General features: G+C 38.3%; 1 protein-coding gene across 2 annotated transcripts in view; it reads right to left on the bottom strand.

Moving 5' to 3' along the window:
- The window catches only part of LOC136249264 (uncharacterized), an 81,096-nt gene that overhangs the window by 56,295 nt on the left and 10,549 nt on the right, over positions 1-14,252 (bottom strand). Inside the window, exons 2-4 of one of the 2 annotated variants that reach the window (XM_066041223.1) lie at positions 6,631-6,699; positions 1,373-1,645; positions 1,269-1,322 (exon numbers count right to left, since the gene is read on the bottom strand). In XM_066041223.1, coding sequence (XP_065897295.1) covers positions 1,269-1,322; positions 1,373-1,645; positions 6,631-6,699 — 396 coding nt within the window. The remainder of the gene's footprint in view (positions 1-1,268; positions 1,323-1,372; positions 1,646-6,630; positions 6,700-14,252) is intronic. The other variant, XM_066041224.1, reaches the window with a different exon arrangement.

Below are 14,252 nucleotides of genomic sequence, written 5' to 3'. Positions count from 1 at the left end.
CTAAATTTACAGTATAAAGCATTGAATACAATGGGTAAAATACTTGCGTATTAATGAAAAAAATTTATAATTCATTTAATACTTTGCACTTAGCGACAATAGGGCCTAACAAAAAAAACCTGGATATCATCTTATTCCCCTACTCAAGAGAAGCTCGAAAATCTTTGTTTTATTGCAATTGACACAAGGACATGAAAGTTGTGAGCATTTATTTATGCTACATCAAAATGATAGTTCACGATTGATCTTTCTCCACTAATTTTGTCTTTGTATGTAGTGAAGAAAAGTGATACAAGAAAAAAACGTACCCAGTAATCAATTCCCCTACTTATGGTGCAAATTTTAACTTTGTGTGTCATTCTGCTTGAGAGTTATACACAACCGTTTTAGTAAGGGCCTGTAATTTATTTATTTTCCCTATACTTACTGTAGAAATCAATTTTTCTGTTGTCACTATTTTGTAGGGCTGTAACTCCCAAAGTTATTACCATATCAGGCCAAAAGTTTGCAAGAGCATGCATTTGCCTAAGTAATTATTTCTTAAACAGGAATTCAAAAAAAAAAAAAGCATGATTGTGTCGGAGTTTTGCAGATCCAGTCACATATTGAGCTACACTTCTCTGGAGGTCTCACTTACATATAGTTGCACTTACATAGCTGATTAGTCCATCTGTCAGTTGGTCAGTTATTCAGGACATTCCACTCAATATTAAAGTTTTACAAAACACTTATTAAACAGATTTTGGGTCACACTGAAGGTGTGTTGGGATTGATCACACTACATTGCCAATACTGCCAAGGCATAGTGAGGATACTGTGAGGCTAGTTTCTCATTATATTATTCATGGGATTGTACAAACATTTGTAATCTCTAGTGCTATTATATTGTTCGAACTTTAGTGTAGTTTATGAGTCGTTTATAACTCAAACATTGACTGTGACCTTACAGCAACGGTATATAAAGACAGTTACTGCTTAGTATAAAAACTAGTATTTGAAGAATCTTAACATTGTAAACTCAGTAAGAAAATTTGCAGATGGATTGCATTTGGAGTATTCTTTGTGATACATGCATATGAGTGTAGGTGACTGTTCATAAATTGTGTCTGTATTTAAAAATGGGGGAGATCATTTCCTGTGCCCCCAATAAAAATTTTGTACCTCAAAAATTAAGCATGCATCATGTATCAAAATGCATTTTTAAACATATAGTGTCAAAGTTCATGTACTCATGCAAATGTTCTGTACGTATCTTATATATTACTCACCTGCAATCTCTGACTGGTTGTCAACCAAGGTGTCACAATGCTTTATGCTAGGAGCTACACAATGGCAACAATTAAGCATATTTTCAGTAGTACTTTTCTCTTACCATTATAAAGATCATCAACTGGACCAAGGCCAAGTTGCTGTCTTCTCACATTAGTAAGAGCAACCTCCAGTGTTTTCCATGTAGCATTAGGAGTTAACTTCAACCATTTGTGCAGAGTTTCTTGAAAACGACTCTCAACTTTTGGATAATTTTGTTCAACAATTCTAAGCACATCAAAATCTAATTGTAACTCCATGCCCACATCTTTCCAGTCAGCAGCATATTTGTTGATAACATATCTGTTGAGGTCTCTCATTATTGGGGTTTGATCCTCTACAACACACACATTTTAATCACTCCAGTAAACAGTCAAACAAAACTCAAATTAATCATCAGATTTGCCTCTTATGGAAAATAAGATTGTGTTTGTTACATTGTGTACCATCAAGACACACGGTAGTGTGTTGTGCGGCCCAAGAAGCTGGCGCGCAACACCCGTGAGTATATTGACAGAGAGAAAACGCAATTTTCATACCTCCGTAGCTCTGTGCTGCCTTGATGAAACAAGACGATTTTTGCTGTGGACACACCCGCCAACTTCAGTACTTCACATTCCAAATTTGAGTGAAATCGCTTCAAGTGTTCCTGAGATACGCGATTTCAAAAATTGGCTTAGTTTCTTCATTTTTTCTCTCTTATTTTTCTTCCTCTTTTCGCGCATTTACAAAAACTGCCAATGCATTATCCGATTCCCTTGGCACACAGAAGGGGGGATATAAAGGCGCCTCTTGGTACCAAGTTTGGCTGGAATACAGTTGTCACGCCTACAGGGTAAACCGCTTATGGGAAGAAGCTGAAAATCGGTGCGTGGATAGGTTAACTATTGAACCTCAAACCTTTTGTGGTTTGAAAGAAATCGAGCTAAGATACAGCGAAAAGACCAACAGTGTGTAGCAGTAAGATTAGCTAATAAAAAATGACCACTTGCCACGCCTACCAGAAAAACTGCTTGGAGTAATGCTTTGAAAACCGCTGTACAGATGGAGTAATCATCTTAGAAAGGCTCTTCAATGATGTAGAAGAATCAGACTTAAAGCCATAGAATTGTAACACAAAATCCAACTTAGTGTAGGAAATGCGAGATCGAGATACTCTAATAGAGCAGTCATCCTAATAGAGCAGTCATCCTAATAGAGCAGTCACCCTGAAGAGAGATCATATAGAAGAAGTGATCCGTATAGGGATCACTACAAACAAATAACCCAGTAGAAATATGTGTTGGAAACAAATCACCATGTAGAGAGATCAGCTACAAACAAATCACCCTGTAGAAGGATCAGCTGGAAACAAGTCACTCTGTAGAGATATCAGCTAGAAACAAGTTACCCTATAGAGAGATCAGCTACAAACAAATCACCCTGAAGAAATATGTGCTAGAAACAGATCACCATGTAGAGAGTTCAGCTAGAAACAAGTCAACCTGAAAAGAGTTCAAACTACAAACAATGAGAGTTTCAGCTACAGTTCATGTAAGAAATTGCCTTATTACATATGTGATATCATTCAGTGTAAAATATAATCAGACAAAAAGGTATACACATAATTGCTTCTGCGTAGTGGTTTTAGTTCCACAATTCCTGCAGTGAAAAAAAAAATTAAAAGGATGCACCAAAGCCAATTTATGGCAGGTTGTGTGGCTTGCAATACAAAAAGAAGTGATATCTAAACCAAAAAAGCCAAGCTGTAAAAAAAAGAGTGCAACCCCCAAAAAGGCCAGGGTGAAAAAAGATGTGAAATCCAAGGTGGCAGCCAAGAAATGGCTGTGGTAGTAGGTTAATGGCAAAATTTTTAGTAACGACAATTCAGGTGAATTTAGTGCCGAATCCTAGTGAAACATGGAGAAGGCAACACAAATTCAGCGTTATTAAAATTTAGAGGTGTACCGATATAAAAAAAAACTAAACCGATCCAATATGGATTAAATATTTTGAAACAGATACGATACCGATCCGATATACCGATATAACTAAGTGTAGCTATTTATATTTTAGGAACGACATATGCCATGTTCAACTTCACTCTAACTACTGAAGAAACTACTGAAGACAGTCTTAAGATTATTGGCTATGCTTGGTTACCCATGGTGGTGTGGCCGGTATTGACAGCTCAGACTATAAGGCACTCACAATTTTTTAATACATGCCCCTGCCAAGATTAGTCCGGATTACTCCGCATTTTAATGGATTGTAGAGATGGCTGGTTGTCATATGCTGTGCTCACGGTTCATCTTATTGCTGTTCCCCCAGGCTCACCACTATGAGTGTTTGTTGTATGATTGGTAAGCTTTGTGACAACAAAACAGTAATTATCCACACACTTAGATGGCTTCGCGTAGCGTACTGCTTTTAGATAAGGAAATAACTACTGTTTCTCACCCTTGTTAGCTAAATATAGATTCATAATGTGGCTTGGTCATTGGACAGTGTCTTCAAGATAGTTCAGTTGTATATCGGCGTATCGTATCGGTTTTTAGCAGCAATATCAATTCCCACCGATATGTAGAAATGTCCATGTCGGCCACCGATACAATATGTATCGGTATATCGGTACACCTCTATTAAAATTTTTACCATCAACCTACCATCACAGCCATTTCTTGGCCGTCACCTTGGATTTCACATCCTTTTTCACCCTGGTCTTTTTGGGGGCCGCACTCTTTTTTTATAGCTTGGCTGTTTTTGGTTTAGATTAACTAAACATGAGTTATGTGTCTTTTTGGGGGCCGCACTCTTTTTTTATAGCTTGGCTGTTTTTGGTTTAGATTAACTAAACATGAGTTATGTGTCTTTGTTCATGTTTATAATTTCATTGTCACAATTTCTAACAGCCTACCTGCTTGAAAGCATGAGTAGATAATTATAGGTCAAAAACTATACCATTGCATAGGGCTCTGCAATAATGCCAAAAACTTTATTTGTTATTTTAAAATAATATCGCAAAATATAAGTATTACCCTTGAAAGGATACTGTGGAACAAATGTGAAATTGGAGTGGTATTTAGTAAGTGGCAAGGCTAAAACATTTGTACTCAGCTACCCATTCTGTAAACACATTAATTCCACAACATCTAATTCCTTGTATTATATAGTTATACAACGGGCACGAGTGCTCTGCCTGATATAAACACACGAGCCTGAGGGCCATGAGGCCCAAAGGCAAGTGCGTTTATACAGGCAGAGCATGAGTGCACGTTGTATAACTGTTATGTATCACTCACCTAATAGGTGGGGAGAGTCTAACAAGACAGCTGTAACACTTATAAAGGCCAGGTTTCTAACATACATTGTGGGTAATCAAGCCGAACGTTGTGATGACGTTCGCTCTACAGTACTGCAGCCACCTGAGATATTGAAAGCTAGAACACTATGGGTTATATCACTAACCTGCATTCGCTGTTCGACTCTCATCATGTAGTGCATAGCATGCCAGCGTGATCACTCAGTCGCCATATAGACTAAGCCAGACTAATCGCCATAGTGATTCTCTCAAGCAAAAAAAAGGTATTTAATAGACGGTTTAAGTAGACAAAACCTAACTACTAAATGGTACTAGTCTAATTCTTACTATTCACACTGGCTAAACTCAAATCTGGTGGCATGACAAAACTGGTTACCAAAATTGAACATAAAGGTGAGTATTATTTAGAATATAATAGTTTTATTGAGTAACTGTCGAAGTGGACTACAGTTCAATCTGGGCTCAGATGGGACCAGACTAGTAAGGTGTATAAGTACGTTTATATATATATATATATATATATGTAGACTAGAAATGTGGCCACCACGTTGGCTTTTTCGATCGCATTGGCTGCTTAGTAAACATTATACGTATTGGTGACATTATGGCCCACAATCGACCTTTACATGTCAGGCTATAAAAGAATTCGAGTGATCTGTGAGGTGTCTTTCCACCTATTAGGTGAGGTGTCGTAGTGGTCACGGCTGCCGGCACTTGTGCATTGCTGCACAAAACCGCAGCCAGTGCAATATCTGTATATTGCACTGCGGTCGGTGCATTATAACTTATAATGCACTCGTTGCGGTCTGCAAAATCGCAACCAGTGCATTATAAATAATAGTTATATGGGCACAATGTGGAGTCTATGAAATTTATAAACCTGAAGGCCTGGGCTGCAGCGCACGAGCAAAGCGAGGGCGCTACTAAGGGCCTGAGTGTTTATAAATTTCATAAACTCCACATTGTGCCCGTATAACTGCTTTAGACTCTATTTCACATTACACTCATATTACTTACCTCATTCATGGCTGTTTCTGCTGTAGGCTTGGCACAAGCGGCTGGTTTTCTTGCGATAATACTAGCGCCATGGCAACTATGCATCCTCACGTAACAAAATAATAGCGCTCGTTAAATCACTGCAGGTGAACAATGCATAGCAATTGGATAAACCTAGATTTTGAGTATATGTTATATTGTTCCTGAAGGCGTGGAGTATGGTAGAAAACAAGGTGGAGTATATGAGATTTATTACCCAACCAAAACAGCCTAAATAGAGTCTAAGTTATAATACACTCGCTGTGGTTAGCAAGAGTGCCATATACAATTTATGGCACTGGCGGGACCTTTGAACTGCCCACGCAGAGTGGTACATTTTACTATTAACCACTAGGGTATTTTCAATATTTTGGTATTATGGTTTAGTATTGTGTCTCAGTACATAGTATTGTAGCTTTGTTAATACCTCAGTATGACTATGCAGAGCCCTATTTTTGCAAATTTCCCAGTTCATGGTGAGCACATTGAGATAAGTCCTAACTCCATAGCCTATTGTACCCGTGACTTATGGTTGATTAAATGAACACCTGTATAATTTATTTTCAATGTATACAGTCACTGTACAGACCAATTGTCCTGCTGTCTAATGCAATAGCTCCAACTCAAAGAGTATTCATCAGAAAAGGTTGAACCTTTAACAGTCAATTGGTTTTCTCTCTAGGCAACAAAAATAAGTTGAGAAAAAAATGGAAACTAGTCTGGCTTTCGTTCAACAAGTCGCATTTGTAAATATTCTTTAATAGAACAGTTAGCTACTCTAACACAGCAGTCAGTACTATATGTAAAATCCCCTTCAAATCAATCACAGAAGGCTTATTCTGTGGGGTCCAGACCCCCATAGAGAGAACATACTTTACATGCTAAGCATACTTTGCACACTACTAGTGAGGCCAGTGTGCCCCCTATCCAAATATATTTAGCTATGCCTATTATAGTAATAATAATACACAATATAAGTCACTCACTATTTTTAATCTGATCAATCACTACTGCACCCTTCACTAGTGTTACACCTATTGCAATATCCATTGTCACTACATCAAAAAACACAAACCACCTTATGTATTACACTCAATACATGCTAACCATTGCACATAATGGATCAGGGTTAGTTGTTACACAAAGAGACACTGAATGTGTAACAAACACTAGTCTAAGACTGTAACTGTATCATTTGCTATATGGTACTATGGTAGTACTGAATAGTAACTAAGGGTCATAAAAGTTTGTAGTTTACCATGAAAAAATAGTGACCAGAAATCAGCCTCACAATACCTTTGTGGTGGCTTGGCAGTGGCCTTCAGTGCAATTTGAAATACTTCCAATAATATAAGTTGCTACAAATTTTTTACAATTTTCTGCTGACTACTAACTGATGTCTGATATAAACATAATGGTTGAAATTATGGACTTGATATTTTCACACTGCTAGAGCGCTTTTTGGTGCATACAGCAGTATGTACAATATTTCTTGCTGTAGCTGCAATGCATAGGTGCTGATGTATGGTAGCATGTGTACGACTTTGTGTGTAGTCTATCACAAAAGAGTACAATGGAAATCATCTGTTCCCTTTGTACTCAACTCCAACGGTTGTATATTGATTATAGGAACTTTTAATGTCAGCTGCAGGTGTACATGACCTCCCTTGTTTTGTTGTTTTTACTATGATTCCCACTCAATACAAGTACACAAAAAATTTGAAATTTTTAACTAGAGTAAGGACCATAGCACATCGATAAAAAGCACTGAAACAAGTCAGCTGGAGTAGTGCATGATATTAATATTTAAAATCACAGTAAAACAATAAGTTATAGTTATATCCTGTTACGAGGGTGATATCATCAAGACACACGGTAGTGTGTCGTGCGGCCCAAGAAGCCGGCGCGCCACACCGTGAGTATATTGACAGGAAGAACGAAAACGTCATTTTCACACCTTTGTATCTCGGTGATCACTTATCTGATTGGAACCAAATTTGCTACACAGTTGCCCGCCAGCCAAGGGAGTCTACATTCCAAATTTGAAGGAAATCGCTCCAGCCATTTCCGAGATACGAGCTGCCAAAGTTTCGTTTTTTTTTCTTCGTTTTTTTCTTCTTCTTCTTCGTCTTTTCGCACACTTGCAAAAATTGCTATAACAAGCAAACGCGTGCTCCGATCGCCTTGAAATTTGGCACACAGAAAGGGAGTCCAAAGGCGAATCCTAGCATCAACTTTGGTACAAATCCGATGAATGGTTCAGGAGTTATGACCGATTATTCGCGTAAAACAAGATCGATTTGTTGTCACGCCTACAGGGTAAACCGCTTCATGGAATGAGTTGAAAATTGCTATGTAGATGGATTAACCATCGTAGGAGTGCCTTTTGGTGGTTTGAAAGGAATCGAGATAAAGACCACGGAGATATGACACAAAACCCAACCTGTGTCACAATTACGCGATCGATTTTTATGAATAAAAAAGTATTAGTTTTCACGCCTACTAGGCAAACCGCTTACAGTAATGAGCTGAAAATCGGTGTATAACTGGAATAATCTTCATAGAAAGTCCTTGCAGTAGTACAGAAGAATCGGATTACAAACCACTGAGTTATGATTCGAAAGCCAACTCCGTGTAGCAAATGCGAGATCGAGATACTCTAATAGAACAGTCACCCTAATAGAGCATTCAGCTAATTTATTTATTTATTCCATTATAGAATTTTATTACATCACAAGTTATTCTGTAGGGAGTTCAGCTGCAAACAGTTAATCTTATAGACAGTTCAGCAAGAAGACAGTCACCATGTGGAGAGTTAAGCAAATATACCACTATAGAGATTCAGAACATTACAAGTCACACTGAAGAAAGTTCAGCTATAAACAAGTTATGCACTGTGTAGAGAATTCAGCTACAATTAAGTCACTCTCTAGAGAATTCAGTTACACAGAATTCAGCTACACACAAGTCACTGTGGAGAGAGTTCAGCTACATACAAATTACCCTTTAGAGTGATCAGTTACAAACAAAACACTTTGCAGGGTGTTCAACTGCAACAAATCAATTACCTTTAGAGCGATCAGCAATGAACAAATCAACACAAATCTACCTGTAGAGAGATCAGCTAGAAACAAATCACCCTGAAGAGAGTTCAGCTACAAAAAATCACCCTGTAGAGACATCAGCTAGAAACTAGACACAATGTAAGGAGTTCAGCTACAAGCAATCACCCTGTAGAGAGTTCAGCTAAAACAAATCAACCTGCAGAGAGATCAGCTACAAACAAATCACCTTATAGAGAGTTCAGCTACAAACAGATTACCTGTAGAGAGATCGGCTACAAACAAATCAACCTGCAGAGAGATCAGCTATATACACACAAATCAACTTTTACAGAGATCAGCTACAAACAAATCACCCTGTAGAGAGATCAGCTAGAAACTACACACAATGTAAGGAGTTCAGCTACAAACAAATCACCCTGTAGAGAGATCAGCTACAAACTAGACACAAAGTAAGGAGTTCAGCTACAAGCAAATTACCCTGTAGAGAGTTCATCTACAAACAAATCAACCTGTAGAGCAATCAGCTAGAAACAAATCACCCTGAAGAGAGGTCAGCTACAAAAAATCACCCTGTAGAGAGATCAGCTAGAAACAAATCACCCTGAAGAGAGGTCAGCTACAAAAAAATCACCCTGTACAGAGATCAGCTACAAACAAATTGCCCTGTAGAGAGATCGGCTACAAACAAATCAACCTGCAGAGAGATCAGCTACACACAAATCAACTTGTAGAGAGTTCAGCTACAAACAAATTACCCTGTAGAGAGATCGGCTACAAACAAATCAGCCTGTAGAGAGTTCAGCTAAAACAAATCAACCTGCAGAGAGATCAACTACAAACAAATCACCTTATAGAGAGTTCAGCTACAAACAAATTACCCTATAGAGAGATCGGCTACAAACAAATCAACCTGCAGAGAGATCAACTACACACAAATCAACTTGTAGAGAGATCATTTACAAACAAATCACCCTGTAGAGAGATCAGCTAGAAACTACACACAATGTAAGGAGTTCAGCTACAAATAAATCACCTTATAGAGAGTTCAGCTACAAACAAATCACTCTGTAGAGAGATCAGCTAGAAACTGGACACAATGTAAGGAGTTCAGCTACAAGCAAATCACCCTTTAGTGAGTTCAGCTACAAACAAATCAACCTGCAGTGAGATCACCTACAAAAATGCACCTTGTACAGAGTTCAGCTACAAACAAATTACCCTGTAGAGAGATCGGCTACAAACAAATCAACCAGTAGAAAGATCAGCTACACACAAACCAACTTGTAGAGAGATCAGCTACAACCAAATCACCCTGTAGAGAGATCAGCTAGAAACTAGTCACAATGTAAGGAGTTCAGCTACAAGTAAATCACCCTGTAGAGAGTTCAGCTAAAACAAATCAACCTGCAGAGAGATCAGCTACAAATAAATCACTTTATAGACAGTTCAGCTACAAACAAATTACCTTGTAGAGAGATCGGCTGCAAATTAATCAATCTGCAGAGAGATCAGCTACACACAAATCAACTTGTAGAGAGATCAGCTACAAACAAATCACCCTGTAGAGAGATCAGCTAGAAACTAGATACAATGCAAGGAGTTCAGCTACAAGCAGAATCACCCTTTAGTGAGTTCGGCTACAAACAAATCAACCTGCAGTGAGATCACCAACAAAAACGCACTTGTACAGAGTTCAGTTACAAACAAATCACCCTGTAGAGAGATCAGGTAGAAGAATTCACCTTGTAGAGAGTTCAGCAACAAAGAAACCACCATGTAGAGAGTTCAGCTGCAAACAAATCACCCAGTAGAAAGATCAGCTAGAAGAAGTTACCATGTACAGAGTTCAGTTACAAAGAAACCATCATACAGAGAGTTCAGCTACAAAGAAACCACCTGTACAGAATTCAACTACAAACAAATCACCCTGTATAGAGATCAGCTAGAAGAAGTCACCTTGTAAAGAGTTTAGCTACAAAGAAACCATCATGTACAGAGTTCAGCTACAAAGAAACCACCTGTACAGAATTCAACTACAAACAAATCACCCTGTATAGAGATCAGCTAGAAGAAGTTACCTTGTAGATAGTTCAGCTACAACAATTCACCCTGTAGAAAGATCAGCTAGAAGAAGTCACCTTGTAGAGTGTTCAGTTACAAAGAAACCATCATGTAGAGAATTCAGCTGCAAATAAATCACTCTGTAGAGAGTTCAGCTACAAAGAAACCGCCATGTAGAGAGTTCAGCCTCATACAAACCACCTTGTAGAGAATTCAACTACAACAAATCACCCTGTAGAGAATAAGTTACCTTATAGAGAATTCGGCTACAAAGAAACCACCATGTAGAGAGTTTAGCTGCAAACAATTCACCTGTAGAGAGTTCAGCTAGAAACAAATCACCCCGTAGAGAGATCAGCTGGACGAAGTCACCTTGTAGAGAGTTCAGCTACAAAGAAACCATCATGTAGAGAGTTCAGCTGCAAATAAATCACCCTGCAGAGAGTTCAGCTACAAAAAAATCACCCTGTAGAGAGTTCAGCTAGACGAAGTCACCTTATAGAGAGTTCAGCTACAAAGAAACCATCATGTAGAGAGTTCGGCTATAAAGACACCACCATGTAGAGAGTTTAGCTGCAAACAAATCACCTGTAGAGAGTTCAGCTAGAAACAAAATATCCTGTAGAGAGACCAGCTAGAAGAGGTTACTTTGTAGAGAGTTCAGCTACAAAGAAACCATCCTGTATATAGTTCAGCTACATTTCAAGTCACCCAGTAGAGAGATCAGCTGCAAAAAAAATCCTGTGGGGAATAATGAGCATGTAATAAATATATGTATATAATTTGTATAATTACTAATAAAATTAAAAATAATTGAAGTACTAAAATTCTTCTTTAAGTTCTTTTCTTCTTCCTGTAGTAAAGAAAAAAACACATGGGTTAAAAAAGCCCCAAAGCCAGCCATAGGCCGGCTTTGCAGTATACAAATACAAAAAGAAGTGATATCTAATCAAAAACAGCCAAGCTGTAAAAAAAGGTGCGGCCCCCATAAAGGCCATGGTGAAAAAAGATGTGAAATCCAAGGTGGCGGCCAAGAAATGGCTGTGATGGTAGGTTAATGGTTACATTTTAATAACGGCAATTCAGGTGAATTTTGTGCCGCTTGGTCTTGGCACCAAATTCACCTGAATTGTTGTTATTAAAATGTAACCATTAACCTACCATCACAGCCATTTCTTGGCCGCCACCTTGGATTTCACATCTTTTTTCACCATGGCCTTTATGGGGGCCGCACCTTTTTTTACAGCTTGGCTGTTTTTGATTAGATTGTTATTACATGAGTCCGAGACAGAGCCGAGGACGAGTGTAATAACAATGACATCATCTGAGTATACGGGATATAACTATTTTATATCCCAGTGCGTGGGAGTGCGTAGAAATTTACGGATAGTAAATTAAGTTCCGGTTTGAATTCCTATCACTGTGCTCAAGATTTCATTCAAATTGTGTGAAGATTCAACTTCATAGCTACGAGGGAGACCCTGCATACTGTCGTATTGGTAACTTGTAGTGTTACTGTATAAAGGATTAACAGTTTTCTTGTTTTGTTTTTTTTTTTCTTTTTTTTAGCAGGTTTAAGTGCTGCACTGGTGTGTTTTGTATCAATATTTCCTTATTTGGTTCTTTTTTCCATTGGTATACAATGCCATTCGCGGTTAGTATGATGTCACGAACGAGACTGAGTGGCTCCACAACAGGGTGCTAAGTTAGTTATCACTGGGTAATAACTAATATATCGCACAGTAGTAGCACCGCTCTGTCTAGCTGTATGACCCAATGTGGCACTTTGACACTCCCACACACTGGGATTTAAGAAGTGTTATATCCCTGCTGTGCTCAAGATACCATAACGGAAATGCACAGTAGGTCATGCACTACTCCAGCTTGTTTCAGTATTTTTATCGATGTGCTATGGTCCCTACTCTAGTTGAAAATTTTGCTAACTTTTTTTTATATGAATAATAATTATGACTGGTGAACTCACACATACCACATCAAAAGAAAGAAATGGCACCGCATCCCATAGTAAAAATCATTTTAGCAACTTAGTGTGCTCCCCATCTGGGTGCTGGAAAATGATGTGGCCATTCTGTTGCAACATCAGCAATGTTCAACCTATACAAGTGACTGTAATCAATCCATGCAGAAATAAGGACTACACGTGTCCCTAACTGAATAGTGAAGTGGCTACTCCACTTCATTATTGAGCATGTTTACCCATTACACAGCGTTTATGACACCAAGAGCAGTATGAGAAACACCTTTAATCCATCCAGCCACTACAGAAATTATGGGTGATGCATTAGCCATAGTAAAATGTGGTGGTGGACATTATATTCAGAATGAAACATTAAATAAAATTAGCTCTTATGTGAGTATAGGCTTACGTGATGATTTATGCACGTTGTTATATTGTTTAGTTATTAATCATTTGTAACAATACATAAAGCCGTGCTTGGATGAAGGGAATTAGTCAGAATTGAAGAATAATACAAAAAATTCATTGAAAGCAATTCAACTCTTTCTGAAAACATGTTGGGCTTGATTATGCATAACCAACTGCCGAGTTGTTGTGAAGAAAAAGGGAGGTGGGGCTATGGCTGATGACACTGTTTGTATACATATATGTACAGTACAGTACGTGAAACCTCACTTAGTGGCCACCTCATTAACAAGGCCACTTGTTATACTGATCCAAAGTCCAGATGCATCTTTCATACTACTCCATTGATTAAATTTTCATTAATAGGGCTACTTTATTAATCAAGGTCAGTGATCACTTACTGCAGCACCAAACTGGTAAATATTCCCTCAATAAATGGCCAGTTGAACAGACAGTCCAGGTATCACTGCAAATGTTTCTGCTCCAAAGTGCCTATTTTAGCTGCTAAAAGCTGTATGCCTATAAATCTGGCAATATACTTCATGCTCTTACTAGCCACTGTGCCACAAGTAATATGTTGGTTAGCTGGTATGGTACCACTCAAATGTAATGTCGTCTCACATGAGTGCGAACGATTAAAAGCTCACCAATTAAAAGGTGTGGTACCCGTTTCACTTCCAAGTATTCATCCCAAACAAAACATGATGAATACTCATAAGTGAAACAAGTGCCATGCCCTTTAATTAGCAAGTTTTTTAATTGCTCACACTCGTGCAAGACAACATTGTCAACCAAGTTACATATGACAATAAAATTCTGCCAACAAGGTTTCTATACTACTTAAAGAGCCGAGGATGATGATTGGGAGAGCGGCACTATCCATAAACCAAATTACTGAGGCCACACGCATTCTAGAGTGTTTTAGAAAATTTCCCTGAGCAAAGCAGATAAAGGAAAATAGTGAGAGTATAGTAAGTAGCAAACTGTGGGTGTTAGCATCAAGGTTTACCCTTTGAATTTATTAACGTTTGGGGCGCCAAGGGTTAAAATATTGTCTTGTGCAAATTTGTCTGTTACCACTTTAGCTGTTGTGTACCTC

This window comes from Dysidea avara, chromosome 3, assembly GCF_963678975.1.
Source record: "Dysidea avara chromosome 3, odDysAvar1.4, whole genome shotgun sequence".
Taxonomy (NCBI): Eukaryota; Metazoa; Porifera; class Demospongiae; order Dictyoceratida; family Dysideidae; genus Dysidea; species Dysidea avara.
This window is presented reverse-complemented; position numbering and strand designations above follow the sequence as displayed.